Source organism: Sander vitreus, chromosome 13 (genome assembly GCF_031162955.1).
Source record: "Sander vitreus isolate 19-12246 chromosome 13, sanVit1, whole genome shotgun sequence".
Lineage (NCBI taxonomy): Eukaryota > Metazoa > Chordata > Actinopteri > Perciformes > Percidae > Sander > Sander vitreus.
The window spans coordinates 2,964,618-2,985,525 of record NC_135867.1 but is presented as its reverse complement, the minus strand read 5'-3'; the positions used below and the strand labels follow the sequence as shown (position 1 = coordinate 2,985,525).

The 20,908-nt window shown below is 41.0% G+C and overlaps 2 protein-coding genes across 4 annotated transcripts in view; one reads left to right on the top strand and one right to left on the bottom strand.

The window, feature by feature from the left end:
• Nucleotides 1-1,093, top strand: part of rars1 (arginyl-tRNA synthetase 1) — a 30,221-nt gene extending 29,128 nt beyond the window's left edge. The window contains exon 15 of the mRNA XM_078265589.1: nucleotides 730-1,093. Within this exon, the coding sequence (XP_078121715.1) occupies nucleotides 730-839 (110 nt within the window). The 3' untranslated portion in view covers nucleotides 840-1,093. The remainder of the gene's footprint in view (nucleotides 1-729) is intronic.
• Nucleotides 1,094-5,768: 4,675 nt separating this feature from the next.
• Nucleotides 5,769-20,908, bottom strand: part of LOC144527397 (rho GTPase-activating protein 7) — a 135,706-nt gene continuing 120,566 nt past the window's right edge. For all 3 annotated transcript variants that reach the window (XM_078265366.1, XM_078265367.1, XM_078265368.1), the window contains exons 13-17: nucleotides 20,673-20,787; nucleotides 19,347-19,553; nucleotides 18,333-18,556; nucleotides 15,727-15,900; nucleotides 5,769-9,268 (exon numbers count right to left, since the gene is read on the bottom strand). In XM_078265366.1, coding sequence (XP_078121492.1) covers nucleotides 9,160-9,268; nucleotides 15,727-15,900; nucleotides 18,333-18,556; nucleotides 19,347-19,553; nucleotides 20,673-20,787 — 829 coding nt within the window. In that variant the 3' untranslated portion in view covers nucleotides 5,769-9,159. The remainder of the gene's footprint in view (nucleotides 9,269-15,726; nucleotides 15,901-18,332; nucleotides 18,557-19,346; nucleotides 19,554-20,672; nucleotides 20,788-20,908) is intronic.

The window sequence follows — 20,908 nt, the reverse complement described above, 5'->3', positions numbered from 1 at the left end:
AAAATCAACCTTGTTTCGGGGGAAAATGACTTCGCTTTATCGCCACATAATATTCGCGTTCTGTGTGAAAGTACTCGTGATAAAAAATATATTGACGTGTGAAATATGCTGCGTTCCAGACACAATTTTCAGCCCGTAAGTTACAACTTCAAGTCACGACTCACGACTTGGTAGCGTTCCGGGCAAAGTCACGACAAACCCTTCTAGCTAGCGTTAGCTAGCAGCTACCTAACGTTGACGTTAGCTAGCGCTAGCTGATACTAGCGATTTCTAGTCGGCGACATATTTTGGGCTTCATTTAATAAACATAACCTGTAGTAGTACATCATTGTATGTGTATTGTTTTGATTACAATGTGGGGAATTACTTTACGCTGCCTATTTATGTCTATTTATTTCTATTTCTCACCGTTAACCACCGGCGTCTGACAGCATCAACAGGGGTCGCCATTGTTGTTTATGTGTGTGTGTGTGTGACGTCAAAAACTGTAACTGGGAGTACAACTATCTGGTACGAGTTCGCGGGTAGTAAGTTACGGGTATGACTGCCGTTCCAGGGCACTTTAACGGGTAGAAGGTTGTGAAAACACGGGTTACGGGTTGCCTGGAACGCAGCATTAATCGCACAAAAAAAACATCCCTGGTGTGTAAAGGCCTTAATCCAAAAGTAAGCAGTAATTCTATCTGTCCGCTAACTGTAGTATTTACCTGTGACATCTTCTCTCTCCAGGTGAGGTGGTGAAGATCAACATGTGGAGGATGCTGCTCTGTGAAGCCACGGCCGCCATCATGGCCAAATGCTTTGACATCCTGGGCATCAACCCTGTCGGGAGGATGTGATGTCGCAGTGATCCTCCCTGCCTCTTGTCTTTTTCTTTTTCTTCTGCATCCAGAATAGGAATGGGAGGAGAAGGGACGAGACGACGATAAAACAGTAAACGGTCTCTTTCACTCACATCACAGCCAAAAACTCACTGGACAAAGTTATTCTATCCATCCTGGGAGGAAAAACCCATTTCAGTCAAATAATTAACATCTGATGTGAAGGATCTTTTTTATTATTATTAAAGAACCAATATGAAACCAAAATGTCACCCAGTCTGCTGTCAATTCTTTTCCAATTGTGGATCCCTGTTTAAAGCCAGAAGTCATATTGTTACTGTTAAACTATTGTGATACCTAAAATGTGAAAGAAAAGAAAAGCCTCAACTGACAGATTTTAAGAATTTTTAAGCTAAAAAAGGTGAATCGACTCGAGTCATTTCCTCCTGAGCTGGACTAAATAACTGTTCTAAACCCCCAAAAAAATGTATATGTCCTAGGGCTGGGCAGTATATTGATATTATATTGATATCGTGATATGAGACTAGATATTGTCTTAGATTTTGGATATCGTAATATGGTGATATGACACAAGTGTTGTCTTTTCCTGGTTTTAAAGGCTGCATTACAGTAAAGTGATGTACTTTTCTGAACTTACCAGACTGTTCTACTATTTGCCTTTTCCCCACTTAGTCATTATGTCCACATTACTGATGATTATTTATCTAAAGTCGAAGTGTGAAGATATTTTGGTTGTCAACCCGAGAATATCGCCGCGGTATCGAGGTATTTGGTCAAAAATATTGTGATATCTGATTTTCTCCCTATCGCCCAGCCCTAAATTACGTCCCCATGGTTTCGTCAGTGTCTTTTCCTCTGTCAGAGGGCTCTCTTTCTTCTCAGGGGTGATAGAATCATCACTGCTTGTAAGGGCTAGACATTTTAAATGGTGTGCATACTTCTTTAGAGGGGAACCAGGGTCAAGATGTTATAAAGCTATCTGGAATGGATAAATCAGTAAAAACATTTAAAGGGTTTGCGCAAAAAGCATTTGGAGTTCTTTAAGGAATCTGTGTCACACGGTGCGTCATGATTAGGGAGTTAAATTAGTTTTGTTTTGTTTTTAGAACCATCTGAAAGTAGCACAAGGAAACTATGCCAGTGGGACTGAAGTCTGACTTTGTTTCCAGCAGAGAAATTAACTTTGGTGCACCGAAGAGAGCAGAGAAGAAGTGGTAACACTTTACTTGAAGGTATCTACGTAAGAGTGACATGACACTGTCATGAACACATGACACAGTCATGACACATGAACCCTAACCATAACTTGTCATGACAAAAACCAAATGACACTTACTAAAAGAAGCGTTATGTCATAAACGTTTATGACTTGTTTATGACAGTGTCATGTCACTCTTATGTAGATACCTTCAAGTAAAGTGTAACCGAAGAAGTAAACGGTAAAGTTGCTAGTCTTGATTAACCTCTCTCAGATGTAGGAGGCCCTTTTAGCACTCAAATGCTTTGTGAATTACTCTTAAGCCTCCTACACTTGATCGGCGGCAAAACCGCTTAAGGACTACAAAAGTTAGGACTGACACGTCTGTACAGCTTGGCCAGTAAGAAGCTGTATTTGTGAATACAGCCAGTGTTTTTCTCTTTAAACATTGATTTACACGTTGGATTCTGGTAGGTTTCCATGGAGCCGTCAGGTCCAAACGTTTGAGCCTGGGGAATGAATGAAAGCAACACGTACCGCACCAGTGTTCACAGCGATTGTCTCCTTGAGACAGACAACTTCAGCCATCAGTGAGCTTACAAGCTGCTTCAATCACATAAAAAAAGTCTACACATTCAAGACGAAAGCATCAGTGAGAGAGAATAGCTTTGCGTTCATTTCGACTGCCGTTGCTTTCCGCAGCGTCCGCCCCTCTGCTTGCCAGACTTTGACATATAGAAAGTTACGTTATACTTGAGCTGCTTTTTAAGATAACGACAATTGCCGTCTTTGCATTCCGTGGGTCGTGGGAGTAAGTGGGCTTTGTCTGCAGACACTCAAAGTGCAAGGCAAACAAAGCCATGTAATGACGTTAATTATACATCACACACTCCGAGGCCGCCTGGAAGCCTGTAATTGTGAAGTCCGCCTGTACCCAGCAGACAGCTGTGCACTTCCATAGATATAAAAGTTGGATGACTCCAGGAATCGCCACAAGTCATGTCATACTTGTTAGAAGAGTTCTTAAGCCGTGCCGTGCCCCATCTTAGTAACTTATCAAATATCTACACGTCACTCGTTCCTAGTAGACTCTCATCATCCCACATGTCCCAGAACTTTATGGCTCATCTCAGTACCTTCTCGGGCAATAATTCCCACAACAGCTTCATGAAAGATTCATTAAGCTTTTAAAGAATCTGGGCCTTTTTTCCCCCCTATTCTTTTCATGCTGCTGAAAGACAGCGGTGTTAAAGGTGTTTTGACAGTCGCTCCAGGAGGAGAAAGCCTGCCACGCCGCTTCAATAACGTCTGCGGAAGCAATAACGTCGCGCCTCAACGGGATACAGATCTCGTCACCCGGTGGCCTCAAATGATATTTATTCCCCCTCTCTCGTGTCTCGGGTTGGATAAGAGAGGCAGGCGGGGTGGTGGCGCCGGGGTCGCCCGGTTTGAAGGCCCAAGTGGTTCGGAGAAGCTGCCTGAGCAGCGTCCTCTGAATTAACATTCAGGAGACAAGTTTGGGATCAGCTGGAAGGTGCAGACCAGAGATGGAAGGTAAATATGGATGTTTACTCAAGTACGGTCTTTATGTTCTAGTACTTCAAGCTGCACTGATCAACACCTTAAGATTAACAACGGAACAGAGGACTTAGTGTGAAAGACGTCCGTCATTGTGATGACTTTCTCTCCACGTTTTAGCCTCTTTGAGCGCCTAGTTTTTGTTTCATGGCACGTTTCTTTGTGTGGCTGCGTATCCCTTCTCCCATCAAACCGTTTCCAGCTGCAGCAGGCTGCTGTTTTCAGGTAGACACAGACATGGATCCAAATTGACGCTAATGTTGCCGTGTTTACCGCATGTGTACATAAGAAACGTGCTAGAGGGTGACACGGGAATCAATTGTCGCTCTCATCCCATCCACGAAAATACCCCCGTCATATCCCGATTACGTGACTGCCCCCCCCTCCCCCCCAAAAAAATCCTGTCCTGCAAAATCCCAAGAGAGAGAGACTCGCGCGCCATCTAGCGGAAAAGAGAGAAAGAAAAAGAGTCGTCTGGAGGATAACTAGCCAGTTGATATCGCGTGTGTGCGTTTGGTTAATCGCGGTCAAATCACTGAGGTTACCTCGAAATGTAGGTTACACTATGTATGCATTACCTGCAGGCCTAGGCCATTTCATCACGTCATTCCTAACGGAGATCTTCTCACACTCAAAGCACACATTTCTCCATCCTGCTCCCGTTGATTTCTATGCTCTATTCCGTCCCTATCACGTTACCAACAGTGAAATTGACTCCCGTACCGCGGGACTCCCAAAGAATTGACAAAAATGACTTATGCAGCTTTAAGTATAAATAGGCAGTAAATACCACAATAGAAAACTCTTTCTTTTACTTGGGTTTTTCCATTTTGGAAGATTGTTTACTCTATTTCAGTGATAGCTGTAGTTGCTAGTTACTTAAATTCCACAGGTGTAACGTTAACAAAATGTCACTGATATCTTACCATACTCACTTTCCTTTCTGTCCTTTTGTTTCCTGCTTTTCCTTCTTTCTTTATGTGCCATAGTTTTAGTTTCCTGGTTAGCTGGTTGAGGTTAGGCATTAAGTATTCTTACTTGTAATTGTGCATTTTCTTTGTTGGTTCTTTTCCTTAAAGTTGCATTAATGAGTGTTTGTCCACTAGGAGGCAGCAGACTGACTCACGACAGACACGAGGTTACATCATCGTCCCGTTGGAGCTGTGCTTCTGTCCTCCTCATAAATGTAAGTCTTATATTTACCTCTGCCAAGGAGGTTATGTTTGTCCGTTTGTGTGTTTGTCTGTCAGCAAGATTACAGAAAAACTACTGGCCCTATTTTCATGAAAGGGTGTAGCTTGGGCCATGGAAGAACTCATTACATTTTTGATCGGATCCCAATCACCGGGGCGGATACCCACATTATTTTTCACTTTCGTTAAAATTTCAAGACAGGGCGTTTGTGCTGCATTCACGTGGTGTCGCAATAATCAGAAAAGAAGTAGAGCTTCCGAGTTGGCGATGCCTCTGTCATTTCAGCACTACAGGCGGCTCCTTTCATATAAGAGGAATTTAAGGTTATTATTACATTTGATCAAACTTCCTGATCTCTGGATTACAGACTTTATAGGTGACCACTTTATTTTACCTTTTACCTTTTGACCTCGAGTTGATCCCAAGTTGACTTCATGGTACTTTAGCACCATATGGAAGGAACAGACTTGTACAGAAATTAAAGCTGCCAGCAGGCACTTCTGTGCTTCTGTTATTTGTAATTTGCATAAATTATCCCCCTCTTCCTTAAAATCCTGTTTAGACCGGGGCATGATATCCTCGCCACAAGAAGTATTTTTACATCACGTTTGTTGCTCGGCATCTGTCCCTCGCTCTCGGTGCGTCTGCACCGAGCGTTTATCAGCTACCCCGCGATCTGATCTCAGAGATGAATCGATGCGATATGTAAATGAGCTTCATGCTAATTAGATACGAGCGGGTGTTGCGAGCATGAGAAAGAGGTGAGAGAGTTGTGAGTATTTTTATTTTTTTTTGAAAGTCTGCAGCGAGGCTTTGCGCTTCGGTGGCGCAGTGTGCTGCCTCATCTTCACCCCCCCTTCCTCTGAAATTACAGACAGTAATCTGTTCGGCACTTAGGAGTCACAGAGAGTGGGGGGGGAAAAAAAACCAACTAGAAAAGACAACAGGAAAAGGTACAGAGAGAAGTAAACACTTTAATGAGGTGTTTGGCACTTGATAAATTTAGATTTCACACGCACAAGATAACATTTTTACGAAAGCTCGACATTAAATATTTGTATTTAGGATAGAAGATTTGTTTTTAAGATATACATTAAGTTAAATTATCTCAAATATATTTGAATGAATTTGTATTTGTAGACGTAATTCACAACAACGACACTTTGACATGTGTAGGACAAGCCCGACTCAGAAAGTGAAGAACACTCAAGTGCCACGTGACATAAGACTGCACAAGCACAGAGACATGCGGACATCACGCTCTTGACTGACTAATAATAAATAGAAATGTTTAAAAAATTCAGGAAGTTTGAGGGGGTGGGGGGGGGCAAAGTTGTCTGGTTGAATATCCGTCACAGTGCCCGGGAAGCACACACAAAAGGCTCGCCGCCATCACACACTTCTGCCGTGCTTCAAAGTCACGCAACTGTGGCGTCGTCCTGTGGAGAGGTAGATATCGCCCGTCTTTCAACTGTCACGCACGTGCGTCCTGTTACTGAACAGGTCAAATTCACAGGGGTGGATTCAAAAGTTCGGAACAGTCACTGAAATGGGGACAAAGAGACGTTGTGGTGGGGGCGGGGGTCTGTGGCATTGTGCTGATTCGTCACAGCTGGATCCAGCTGTGTCCTGTTAAACATCTGATCTAAAAAGAAAACGTCACAGAAGTTCAGTTCATCTGGCTTTGGTACATGGATTGTCTCAGAATGTGGTTTTTGTTTGTAAGCTTTTTTTCCCCGAGACAACATCCTGTCGTCGAGTGGTTGCTAATAATCTAAAATGATGTGTATCGTGATGGTTTTTTGCGACGATCTTTAAAGTGCTCATATTATGCTCATTTTCAGGTTCATTGTTGTATTTAAAGGTTATATCAGAATAGGTTTACATGGTTTCATTTTCACCATATTTTTGTTGTGCTGCACATTGCTGCAGCTCCTCTTTTCACCCTGTGTGTTGAGCTCTCTGTTTTAGCTACAGAGTGAGACATCTCACTTCTGTTCCATCTTTGTTGGAAGTCGCACATGCTCAGTAGCTAGGTAAGGACTACTAGCCAGTCAGAAGCAGAGTATGAGGGCGTGCCCTGACAGTAGCTAGGTAAGGACTACTAGCCAGTCAGAAGCAGAGTATGAGGGCGTGTCCTGACAGTACCTAGGTAAGGACTACTAGCCAGTCAGAAGCAGAGTATGAGGGCGTGTCCTGACAATAGCTAGGTAAGGACTACTAGCCAGTCAGAAGCAGAGTATGAGGGCGTGTCCTGACAGTACCTAGGTAAGGACTACTAGCCAGTCAGAAGCAGAGTATGAGGGCGTGCCCTGACAGTAGCTAGGTAAGGACTACTAGCCAGTCAGAAGCAGAGTATGAGGGCGTGTCCTGACAGTACCTAGGTAAGGACTACTAGCCAGTCAGAAGCAGAGTATGAGGGCGTGCCCTGACAGTACCTAGGTAAGGACTACTAGCCAGTCAGGAGCAGAGTATGAGGGCGTGTCCTGACAGTAGCTAGGTAAGGACTACTAGCCAGTCAGGAGCAGAGTATGAGGGCGTGCCACGCTAGCAGCTAGGTGAGCATTATAACGTGTGTTCCAAAGTGACCACGTTTGTCTCTGAAGTAAAGGCTGGACTACAACAGAGCTGTTTGGAGCAGTTTGTGAACAGTGTTTTCTGTTGGAGATGGTAAGTCCCTTTGGGGGGGACTTTGGGCTTTTTCACTTTGTAAACCTATAACGTGAACAAAAAGATATATAACACTATAAAGGAAAGGGAAAAAGCCAAAAAGCCAAATATGAGCACTTTAAAATTGATTATTTTCCTTAGAATGTATATTTTTTTGTTTATTTTTTAAACCAATGATTCACCTAAATATTTTCTGTTTATACGGTAGGCTACATCATATCCGTTTCCCGCAAACCAGATCGGAAGCAGAAAACACAGAAGATCCTGATGTTATGTTCTTCTTTACAAAAGAAATAAATGTCAGACTGTCAGACTGACGTGTGATGTGCATTCTTCTTAGAAAACTAAATTAGTTTTTAGAAATGTCTCCTGATATGTGGTCTCTAGAAGTGTATTATTCAACTTTTGTTAAAGAAGGACAAGCAAATCGCAATACTCAATACTATCAAATCGCAAAAAAAAAAAGAAAACTGAATCGGCGCCCATGTATCGTGAAAGAATCGAATCGGGACAAAAGCTCATCGTCCCAGCCCTAGTGGCTGCACTGTTTGTTTTGTTTTTTCAGGTTTTCGGGACAGCTGTGTCTTGTTTCTCTCTGTGCTGTTGCTTTGTTCCTGGTCAAGGGGTTTAGTACAGATGCTGTGCTGCCTTCTCAGCATCCACTTCTCTCTTCTCGTCCCTTCTTCCCTTTCCACTGAAGCCAATGACGTTTTAGGCAAGTTAAAATGCCAGTCAGGGCTCCAGACTGCGACGTGTGTGCGACTTGCAACTTTTGCCATTTTTATTGCATTTATTTATTTCATGCCGAAAACAAAATAGGGAGCGAGTCTGCCAGAATTCAATGTGTGAGAGAGGGGCGAGGCTCGGAACTGCGTGAGTAACGTGATCTACACTCGTGTGTCTCGCTTTCAACGTAAAAAAGTAAAAGTCAACGGTGGAAAACAAACCATCAAACACGTTTCTTTCCCCGTCTACGGCTGCAGACGTCGGCGTGTTAGACAGAAGAGGCCATGTTCCGACAGAAAATGGCTGAGGGAGTTTACGTGGCTTATATTTCGTTAAAAAACAACAACGCCACGAACTGTAGCTGCTGGACTAGATGAGATAATGAGATGAAAATGTGAAAAACTGAGCAGCAGGTCGATTTAAAAGGTGTACGCTGCTCAATGTTCTGCCTGTGCCCCAAACATTTTCAGTTAGGGGCTACAGTGCTCCTAGTACAAATACTTAGTCTGGAGCCCTGTCAGTTCCACACGCTCCATCTCGCCCGGTTTCCTCAGTTAGAAGTCAAATCAGGCCTCAGTGTTTCATCATTGTCAAAGCTCGCCAGGGTTTCCATTTTTTTATGTGAACTTTTGAGTGTGAAGCGTTACAGACGCAGCAGGGGGTGCAGTGGTGCTGCTGGCAATCTGCAAGGTCACTGACACAAAAACCAAAAGCAAACTCATACAGCAACTAGAAAAGAAGCCAAAGAGACACACATAGTTCAGGGGAAGTCCTCGTAGGTCACCTTCCCTGCTCGCTGTGCTCTGGGCCACCAGTTTCACTTTTCAAACTTCAGAGAAAGTCCTTTGGAAAAAAAAAAAAAAGATGCCGTCATCTCATTTCTGCCAGCACTGCACATCAGTGCAACATCTGTAAATCACCCCCAGCTTCCAAACTTCGGCGCTGATGATCTCATATCTTGGTCTCTTTGTGTTCTGCTCTGAAGGAGTCCCTGATCGCCAGGAGACCGGAGGCCAGAAGATGTCCGCTCACTTTGCTGTGCCACTCCTGCGACCGGCCCCTGGAAGATTACAGAAAGAAAACAAGATCTTTCAGCAAAGAGAAGGTAGGAGCTAACACAGGGTTACCGCAGGGTCTTAAAAAGTCTAACATTTCACAATCTAAATTTTAGGTCTTAAAAAGTCTGGTAACACTTTACTTGAAGGTATCTACATAAGAGTGACATGACACTGTCATGAACACATGACACTGTCATGACACATGAACCCTAACCCGAACCCTAACTTACTAAAAGAAGCGTTATATCATAAACGTTTATGACTTGTGTATAATGTTTATGACACGTTCATGACAGTGTCATGTCACTCTTATGTAGATACCTTCAAGTAGAGTGTAACCAAAAGTCTTAAATCCGCTCTAATATTGTGTTCTAGGACTTAAATCATTTTAAACATGTCTTAATTTTCCTACGCCCATGCAACGCTACCTCTAATGCTCTTCTTTTTTTATTCCGTGGTGTTGTAGTTCTTTCTTCCGCTAGTCCAAATATAATTTCGTTGTATTACGACTACAAATGAGACCAACATGCGACTTATATTTCAGCCAATCAGCTTTCGTGTTATTGCCGCGAGTCTCTTTCAGATTGTACCACAGACATGAAACAGATTTTAGTCTTCAGCTACGGGGAAGTGCTAGTTTAGCGATACTTGGCTTGAAGTTTAGGGCTTAGCTGATGTCGTGATAAAGGTCTTACATTTCATACGTAATGGTCTTAACCCTCGTGTTAACCGTCGACCTGCAACTTTTTGTTTTTCTGAGTCAACATTTTCAATGAAAAACCTTTATCAACGTTTTGGTCGTCTTTTTCGACACTTTTGTGGCTTCCCCCGATGTTTTTGTCACTGTTTTCAACGTTTGTTGACTTTTTCTGAGCCTTTTGAAGTTTTTGTGCGTTTTTTACCCAAATTTTGTAAGCTTTTTTTTAAATTTATTTTTAATTTTATTTTTTTAACATTTGTCACTTTTTTCAACATTTGTCACTTTTTTGAAATTTTTGTCACTTTTTTCTGACATTTTTGTCACTTTTTTCTGACATTTTTGTCACTTTTTTTCTGACATTTTTGTCACTTTTTTTTAACATTTGTCACTTTTTTTCTGACATTTTTGTCACTTTTTTTAACATTTGTCACTTTTTTTGACGTTTGTCACTTCACAAGTTCTTTTATCAATAGTTTTTTCTTCAAATGCTATAAATTGACTAAAACACCCAAATTCAATGAAAGTATCGAGCTGATCAGTTATTTAACTTGTGAAGAGCGTTGTATGGAACCATCCACGTTATTTATTTTTTTGACAATTTGTTTGAAAGAAAACCCAAATTTCTGATATAGAAACTTTTTGAAAATGGGTCAGATTTGACCCGAGGACAACAGGAGAGTTAAAAAGTCTTACGTTTGACTTGGTGAAGACTGCAGAAACCCTGTAAATAGATTGTAGTAATCCCCCACTGGGGGAATTCCCTTGTTACAAAAAACACACACAGCAAACTTTCAGCTTTAGTTGTGACTGCCACAAATGACATCATTTTATATGTATAGATGCTCATGAAAGACTAAGCTTACGAAAAAGAAAGCTGATGCTGAATATTTAATATTATATAATAATGATGTCTATTTATATCAACTTTAGGAGAAAAACACCCATATACTCTTTGTCCACCGTTTGTTTTCCATACAGTAATTGCAGCATTGTGTATCTTGTAAAAGACATTCAGCGAAATTAAGTTGGGAATCCGCATGCCTACTATCTTTAAGATTAAAGATCATATCATGGTTAAAGGCTTTTTGGGATACATCTTCATCTCCCAGTCATGAATAAACATGTTCTGTATACATTTTTACAACACTGCAGGGAAAGAAGTACAAACTTTAGAGTGCTACATAGTCGTCACATTTTTCTGTACTGCACCAGTCGGCAATAAAAGTCATCCGTACTGGATGTTTTCTTCTAGCGGTTGAAATGATATCTTCAATGATGTCAGAAAGAGCTGAATGGAACTATTTTAATACACAAGTCTCTCAACTTACATTCAGACAAACTGTTTTCTTCTTTTATATTTTCAGCTGACTTATAAGAGAACAAATATTTCACTCAATAGTTCCTCTTAGAGATCTGCACCTTTTTCACAAGAGACATTTTGACTCATGATAGCAGGAAAAATTAAAGGCTTAAATATAAATGACAGTATTATGATGGTAGTATTAGGGCTGCACAATATGAGGGAAATATGCGATATGATTAACTTGCGATAAACAGATATTAAAATGTACTCAGCTCTGCTTTTCTGCTGCCTTCAGTATTCTGCTAAAATACAACACATTTCTTGTTAAATAAAAATAAAAAAGGAAATTATTTCCAACATTCTTTTATTGAACTGAACACAAAAGGCAGTATTAGAGAAAAAGGATGAGAGTTACATTTTAAAGTGTTTATTGACAAGTTGATATCACGATGATGATTAAAAAAAAATAAATAAAAAAATAAAAATTATTTTGCAGCTGTTAGGTAGTAGTATGCATGCTGGCTGGAACAGAAAACAACATTAATGTTATTAGTTATTACTATATCTTAATGTTAGTAGTTACACTTGTGCTATATATAAATATATTGTTAGTAGATACAACTATGTTGTCTATGGTCTTTGGTAGTAGTTATACCTGCAAGCGACACTAGTTATATCTGTCTATAACTAGTGTCACTTGCACATCATAAATATTACCAAATAAACCTGCGCTTATTGTTAATGTCTTTAATGACTGGAGTTCCATCCCGCTCATATTATTAGTAGTTTCCCCTGTGCTGTCACTGATGTTAGATCTGTGTGTTTCTTGTTCTCCTGAGGCAACATGTCCGCTGTGAGAGAGGTGTGTAACGGCTGACTTCCACTGCTGCTCACTCATTCTGTCTCAGTTCCAGGTTTTGGGTAACACATCGCAATATTCACTTGTTAAACATAATCTACGTTATGATTGTTTCCACCTTTTAATGCGTCTCTGGATTTTAGTTTTCACCAGGGCTGCACGGTGTGAGGGGATTATCTAATTGCGATTATTTTGGTCTGGTATTGCGATTGCGATATGATTCACCACATTGGAGGGAATGATCACTTTTGTAGCATTATTCTCATTTTCGTTGAAAAATATTAAAATCAAAAAAATGTTAATGATTTACAGTGTGCTTTTTGTTTTCTTTAGTAGGTGGGAAAAGATTTGTAGGCTGCGACATCTCTGCAGCGCCACAGTACTTTATTCAGAACGGTTTGACACAAATATTGCGCCTCCCACCTGCAATTTGGATATTGCACTAGTCCGTATTACGATTTCGATAAAAATATGATTAATTGTGCAGCGCTAGTTTTCACAGCACTTTCAAACAAAACATCCTTGATGTTTTTCCTCTCTCTCTCTCTAACTCTCTAACGCACTGAGGCCGTAACGTGTTTGATTTCCTCTGGAGGCGATAGGATCCGTTCCACAGGTCTGTACTGTAAAACAAAACCCCGTTGACCTTCGATGTCATGGATCTGTTGTCTTGCCTTGAAAGTTAACAAGCGCTTTCAATTATTGTCAAAGCTAGTAAGCCTGAGACGGCCTGGCACACTGCAGACGTTTTAGCTTGAGCTCTGTCATGAGAGGAAATGAAAGGTGAGAGGAAGTGACAGACAAAGGGGGAAAGAGTGAAGGCATTCATCCCTCTGGGTGGTTTCACTTCTTCCCCTACATGATCACTCTTCATAACAGGAGCACTGGCAGGCCCGAGTTACTCAGACGCCTGCTGGTTGCATGTAAATGATCCTGGAATGGAAGCTTATTTCCCCTCCACACGCACTCTCCGTTGCTCTAAATCAGAGATCTTCAACACGGGGTCCGGGACCCCTACGGGGTCCTCAGAGTTACTGCAGGGCTGTTCATTTTTCAAAAGTATTTTCCAAAAATTAAAATGTCTTAACATAAATCTAACGTATTATTAGCAACTATAAATCAGCCTATTTGTGAAAAAACAAACACTGATGACAGACTTACTGGCCAATAGGTAAGGTAGTCATCCACAGATACAGTTATTCTTAAAGGGGAACTACCATTTTTTTTCAACCTGGACCCTATTTCCCTTTGTTTTTGTGTCTAAGTGACTGATGGGAACAACAATCTTTGACATTGGTCCAGTATTAAGCGAGATCACTGCAGTCGGCAGCAGCAAAAAAAAGCTCCAATGTAAGTTAATTACAAAACAATGGACAATTGTCCATTGTTTTGTCTTTGGAAACCAAAACATCCACGGGTTAAATTTGGAACCTATGAAACCAAACCAATGTCATTTTTTAAACAATTCTAAGTAGGAACCAGTTTTCAATGCCTATTCCTAGTCGTTTGGCTGCAATCATTTTGGCTTACTGTGACTTAAAAATAGCACACCATAATGTCTTAATGACCTTACAACACATTTTAAGTTTATTTTAAAATGAAGTGAGTTTAAAGGTAGGTAGGATTACGAAGATCCAGGACTTAGCCAAAAAATTTTAACATCGACAACTTCTCAGTCCCTCCCCCCTTTCTGCTAAAGCCCAAAACGGTCTCCTAAGCCCCTCCCCCCACAAGGGAGAATGAATGCGTGTGCATGAGCCCTGATTGGTGCATCTGAACAGGGAACGGTGGATTTTTGCAAATCCCACTCCAGGCTGTAGGTGGAGCCAGAGGAGCTGGATTTATTTTTAAATGACCTGCTTCATGTAGTTCTACTGGAACATAGGGTCAGTTTCAGCAAATATGACAGAAAGTTAGTTTAAGTCTTAAGTCTTACCTACTGCACCTTTAAGAGACAATCTGTGTGTTTTAGGCAGGTTTCCATCCCTCTGCCTCCCTGTGTTCTCACACATATTGAATCTGTGCAGAGGAAACACTGTGCGTGCTCATAACTGAATTGAACAAATCTGCAGTAGCTTTCTCCTGCAGCCTGGGCTGTTTGGGGGGGGGGGGAGAGATATAGTGCAGTTTAATGACAGAGATGCTATGAGCCCGGCTGCCACCTGTTTTGTGTCGCATGGAGCTTCATTTCATTTAATCAACCGAGACGAATAGAGCCGCAGGACTCCGCCGAGAGTCAAATTGATCATGTAAGCAGCAGAAAATCTGCCCCAACTTAGTTTCAAAGGGCATGAATCATGAGAAGGAGGGCTGCTCACCTACGGGGAGGTTGTGGCTGTACCTCAGATAGATGCTGGCAGAGGTCAAAAACACACAACAGGCTCCATTAAGACGGATGACTTGGACTAAGTGCTCTCTCCAGATATTTCTTTTAATAGGCTTCTCCCAGCCTTAAATCCTCTCCGCCTCTGTGTCGTTTCTACAGCTCCCTTTGCCCTTGGTTTCACTTCTGTCTTGTCTTCATTACTTAAAGGACCATTCTGCCATTTTTATGTGAACAGATTATTATGAGTCACAAATTCAAAGATAATAATTAATACGGGAACCAAGCCCCCAAAAAGGTTTTTGGAATCAGAACTATGACAAACAATTGATGTAATCTTGGTAAATCAAAATTACGCCTGCGATTTTGATTTACTGATTCATAATTGTGAGTGAACCAAAGTTTTGACTGCCTAGGTCAGCGTTATGACACAGAAAGGCAAACGTATCTTATCATTTGGATTTCTTCAAAATTGTAAGCCACACAATCGCAAGTGTGTTTTTTGGTTTTCAGGACTACGATCTCTTAAACAGACGACATGATATCTTTTCATTTTAAAACTCTTACATTAAAGGTGCTGTAGGCGGGATTACGAAGATCCAGGATTTAGCCAAAAAATGTGAACATCGACAACTTCTCAGTCCCTCCCCCCTTTCTGCTAAAGCCCAAAACGGTCTCTTAAGCCCCTCCCCCCACAAGGGAGAATGAATGAGTGTGCATGAACAGTGATTGACATGCAGTTAGACACCCCCCATGGCCCTGCTTCATGTAGTTCTACTGGAACATAGGGTCAGTTTCAGCAAATATGACAGAAAGGTAGTTTTATAAAACTTTATGTACAGGAAACGTTAAGAGAAGGCCTTTAAACACATTTTCATGCAAAGTTAGTGTTATTCATAAAAACTAAATCCATATGATGAATGGTTTGGGGGTAATTTCACCCAATTTAGATTTTTTTTTTTTTAAAGATGGATTTATGAAACTATTTGCATGGCCTAGCACTCTCCTCTCATTGTCCACTGTCTATGAAAGCAAAACTATACCTGCCAACTGTATCTATCCTGCAGTTATCCTTCACACATACTGCCACATCTACTGCAGCCTCATCCTCTGCTGTTTCTCTTCCTTCCCCGATAATTAAATAACACGGATTCCTCTGCATCCTGGCAGTTATTCAATATACCTTCAAATTACCTTCCCCTCCTGCCCTCAGTAACTCATCACCAAAGAATTCACGCTTTCTTCTTCTTTTCCTTCCAGTGTATGCATCCTTACCTGGTGTCTGTTCGACAGAGGTGCGTGAGTCGGGTCTTCCTGGCTCCGGTGGGCTCCAGCAGGTAGAGGCAGGAGTAGACGTGGGCCCTCACTCCCTCCGACAGCACCTCGGGGTGCTCCGTGGACACAGAGGACAGGTACAGAGGGCCGGAGGACGGGTCTGCCTGCCAGGTCCTGAGACGAGAATCCAAATGTGACACATTAATGCGACTGCTGCCAATAATCTGATCACAACCACACACTAGCAACTGATTATTAGGGCTGGGTATCGTTTAAAAAAATGTCGGTACATATACTTCGTTACCAGTTCCCTAAACGATATTTTTTTCAATACCAATTTCATAAAAAAAAAAAAAAAAATGACATTACACATTACGGCACAAATCTTTGTATTTCTTTTTCAGCTCCTCCTAAGTGAGCCCCGTCTCGGTGTAACGTAGGAGTTTTTCCTGCGTGTCTCTACGACGTGTAACATTAGACAGCCAATCACAGACATTATTAGATCTTGGTAGAAGCATGCTGCGTGCTGATTGGCTCACTGGCGCTGATGAGATTTACTCCTCAGGTATTGAAATTGGGTACTAAATGACAAGGCAATTTTTGATACTCGATACTTTAGAGGTGATTCGGACGGTGCCTAAAAAGTATTGAACTCACTACCCAGCCCTAGTGATTACATTTATTCTCTCTGTATTTTGTTAAATGAAAATGCTGACACCTGCATTGACACAGAACATAAAAAAGACAATCTGCCATCTGTTTTGGTAAAATCACAATCATAAGTTTCCCACTGATATTAGGTCAGAACAGTTTCCAAAGCAGTTTTTAAAGAGTTATTCAAAATGTGTTTATTAGGATAAATGATGAGATGAGATGTGTCATCTCATTTTCGAGGGGGTTAAAAAGACGGACTAACACATTGTTGGTTTTGGTCTTTGATCTGGTATTTGACGACAATTAGAAGATGTCGTCGTGAGTTGCTTGTTTGAACGTGTTATGCAGATGTGCTCATTTCAATGTCTTACTCGGGGAACTCAAAGTTCATGTACGCCGTCGTACAGAGAGGAAATAGGACAAAAGGTACACCTTGTGATGTCATCCAGCTGCTGATAAAGATACCGTCATGTCTCATCTGACTTTAGGGGGGGATTAAAATGTCATCAACCCCATTCAATCCACATACACACAAAAATAACCAGAATGCTGTCTACAACTTTTGTTTTTTTTTATCGCTTTGGTACTATTATCGCAACTATGTAGTACAATTTCACAACTCTTAAGTGGCTTTCACAACTACCTCGTTTGGTCAGGACCTTCACTTTTCACTTGGTCCGGTTTGTTTCTGGTGTGAAAGCATTTTTTGGATGGCTCGGACACCAAATACAGGAAGCTCTGGCAGGCTATCATCGTGTAATAAGACCGGGAAAGCTCCTTTAAGGAATAGCTCAGTGCTTGATAATACTGGATAAGAGGTTGGGTGTAATTGGCTACCAAATTGGGAGAAAGGGGGATACACTCTGATACAAATTAATGAAAAAGGAAATGTGGGAACATAGGGCCTAATTTTGTAAAAGATCTTAGAAATGTTGGAACATAGGGCTGTGGGAACATAGGCACGCTCCCACGGAGGACGGGGAAGCCCGTCTACAAACCAATCAATTACAACTGTCGGGAGACGCAGCTCACGTACGTGATGACGACAGGACGTAGTTTCGTCACGTATAGATCTTTAGTACGCTTGCATAACTGCAGTGTGAAACCAAAACTAACCAGATCAAAAACATGAACCTTGGTCCGGACCTTGGTCTGGACTTTCAGGTGTGAAAGCCCCCTTAGTACAAAACTCCAAACTCATCACACTTGTAACACAGCCAGTCTTTCATTCAAAACTTTTCATTGTGCATTCATTTGGATTGTAAACATCTCTCACCACACAACCATGGATTCAAAATATAATTTGTTTGTGAAATGTCATGAGAACATATGGTTTAATCGCCAAAACACAACATAATGATACCTTTCCAGTTCAGTTGTTTTAACTACCGGTGAATCCAGTACCAAACAATGCCAGATACATGTTTCAAATCGCTGTTAGAAGTGCTGAAAGTAATACACTTTCCTTTAATAGGGTGACCAATTGTGGTTTCCACTAGGTGAAATCAATTAGCAATAACGAGTTCATTCATTATGTGTGGTTACAAGTAATTTAGATGTTCATACATACACACATTTTATATAGCTGACAAACCAATTTAAAATCTATAGGTTTACCAAACATATGAAAAGTATTGTCTTTGATGACACACGAGATCAGGAGTGGTGATTACTAACTAACATTACTGTGTAATTCTGTGTGTTGTTCAATTGAACATGTGAGTACATGAAAAAAACATTCATTTTGATGATCTGCTTTGAGTTTTGTACGAGAGTTGTGAGGTTTTACCATCTACTTAGGATAATAGTACCAAAGCGATAAAAAAAAAAAAAGACTGTAAATCAAAGTAAAACTTTGAGAGTACTTTTGTCTCCGTCCTCCGTGGTCTATAGAGCTCAGCAGGTTAAGGCCCAGATGCCCGTGAAGCCCGGGGCTCGCCTTGCCTCATTACCTGAGCAGCAGATGCTCCTGCAGGGGCCGGAAGCCCAGGCCGTGGCCCTGGAGGAGGTAGCGGTAGACTTCCGTGTCCTTGGACAAGGTCTGGATGACAGCGGCGTGACGCAGGCTTCCCTCCCACAGCTCCTGCTCTCGCAGCAGCCGGTGTAGCAGCTCCTTCTGGGGGGCGTCCACCTCGGTGGAGCCGCGCCACATCCACAGCGGGCAGCCGTCGTCCATCTGCAGAATAATGGAGAACCAGAGTTAGAACTTAATGGAGCCAACAGTTTGCACACTAATAAAGATCATCGCTTTGATTGAAACTAATTTTTAAGGTATGTTATTTTTCAATATATACAGTATATATTTTGCCCCCTTAGGCTATGTTCACACTTGGTGTTTTTTTTAAGATGCCAGCGTCTGTTCTACATTATAATCTTATGGAGTAAACCATGTTTTTAAATAAGTCCTCAGCGCTTTTTTTAAACGCCACCGCCCACTTCTTTTTTGCAGCTCGGAGCGTCTTTTTGAAGTTGAAAAAAGTTCAACTTTTCTGTAAAAAAAACGCCCTACGTCAAGCACTTTTTTGACAGCCGACCAATGACAAGCAGAGTAGCCAGCTCTGTCGTTTCCATAACAACAACAAAAAATGGAGTCGGAGCAGTTAGTTATAGTTATATGGTATGACCGGGTGCTCCCTGTACAGGGAACTCACTTAGTTCACTCTTGTTATGATTTGATACTATAAATTGAATAGTTTGAACATATCCCCCCCCCCCCAGTAAAACACAATGAAACTATTGCTGTACCGCTTTAAGCAGCGTTGTTTAAAAGTTTGACAGAGGTAGGAACAAATGACTTTTTTTTTCCCCCTCACATACTGCATATTTGTTCATATTAGGACACACAAAAATCCAAACTTTTCCATTCACTACATACTTCACAGCCTGGTTTATATTAGTATGTATGCAGTATGGAATGGAAAAATCTCCTCTGTAGGTCTAACTAACTCTTTCCTCCCTCCATTTACCTTCTTGAAGGCCAGCTCCACGTGCTCCGGCGCCGCGTGGCTCTCCCAGCATCGGCTCTTCTCTCTGGCCTCCGTCAGGAGGTGCTGGGTGCTCAGCTGCAGCTTGCTCCTCCTCTCCTCCTGCTCCTCCTGATCTCCCCTCTGACCGGGGGACACCGGGCCACCTCCTTCCTCACCTGAACGCTGACCGGGCCAAAACTCTGGAAGCTACACAGAAGATTTTATTTGTTTATTCATTGTTCATTGTTCATTATTTTGTGAATTCTGTCTCTTCTCGTCAAGTTTTATGCAGGAATCCCACTCTTTAAGATTTACAATGGTCATAGTATGTCGAAAAAAAGTCAGAAAAAGTCATAGTATAATATCTCGTAAAAAGTCATGAAAAGTCATAGTATAGTATTTCGGAAAAAAGTCATAGTATATTGAAAAAACGTCATAAAAAAGTAAGAGTATGTAAAAAAAAAAAAAAAAAGTCATGTGAAAAAGTCATTATAGTATGTCATAAAAACATCATATTATAGTATATAGTAAAGTCATTAAAAACTTTTTATGAAAAGTCATAGTACAGTGTCAAAAAAAGTCAAATGTTGATAATAGTCATAGTATAGTATGTTGAAAATAGTGATTAAAAAAGTCATAGTATAGTATGTCGAAAAAAGGTATTAAAAAGTGATAGTATAGTATGTCAAAAAAGTGATAGTATAGTATGTCGAAAGAAGTCAAAACAGTCATAGTGTTGTAGGTCGAAAAAAAAGTCATAGTATACTATGTGGAAAAAGTCATACAAAGTCATAGTATAGTATGTCGAAAAAGGTCCTGACTTTTTTATGACTTTTTTCAACATACTATACTATGACTTTTTATGACTTTTAAAAGTAAAAAGTAAAAACTTTTATAGTATGTTGAAAAAAGTCATAGTATAGTATGTCGAAAAAAGTAATGAAAAAGTCATAGTAGAGTATGTCGAAAAAAGGTATTAAAAAGTCATAGTATAATGTCAAAAAAGTCATGTCGATAAAAAGTAAAAGTATAGTATGTTGAAAAAAGTCAAAAAAATTCATAGTATAGTGTCATAAAAAGTAAAAAGGTCAGAGTATAGTGTGTCATAAAAGGTCATAAAAATGTCATAGTATAATATGTCAGAAAAAGTCAGAAAAAAAGTCAGTACAGTATGTTATAAAGTCATAAAATGTCATAGTATAGTATGTCATAAAAATGTATAAAAAGTCATAGTTTGTCCCCATTGACACCATGCCAATAATACATAAAAAAACACAGTGTGCTGTGCAGTTTCTGCCTGTAGATCAGGTTGTCAGTATTTTTTACCTGGAAGAGTCTCTGGGCCTCGGTGATCATGTTGGCAAGGCCCTGGGTGGCAGCCAGGTTCTCACTCAGGTCCCGCTGGTCTGGGCGGCCCAGGCTGTACTTCCTATGACTCGACCTGCAGCAACAACAGGAACAAGGTGGAGGTCACTTTTACTGTCTTGAATTACAGGCAGCAAACATACTGAATTATAAGTATAAGTAGATCCGACCAGACTGATCTGGTCTGAATCTGATTG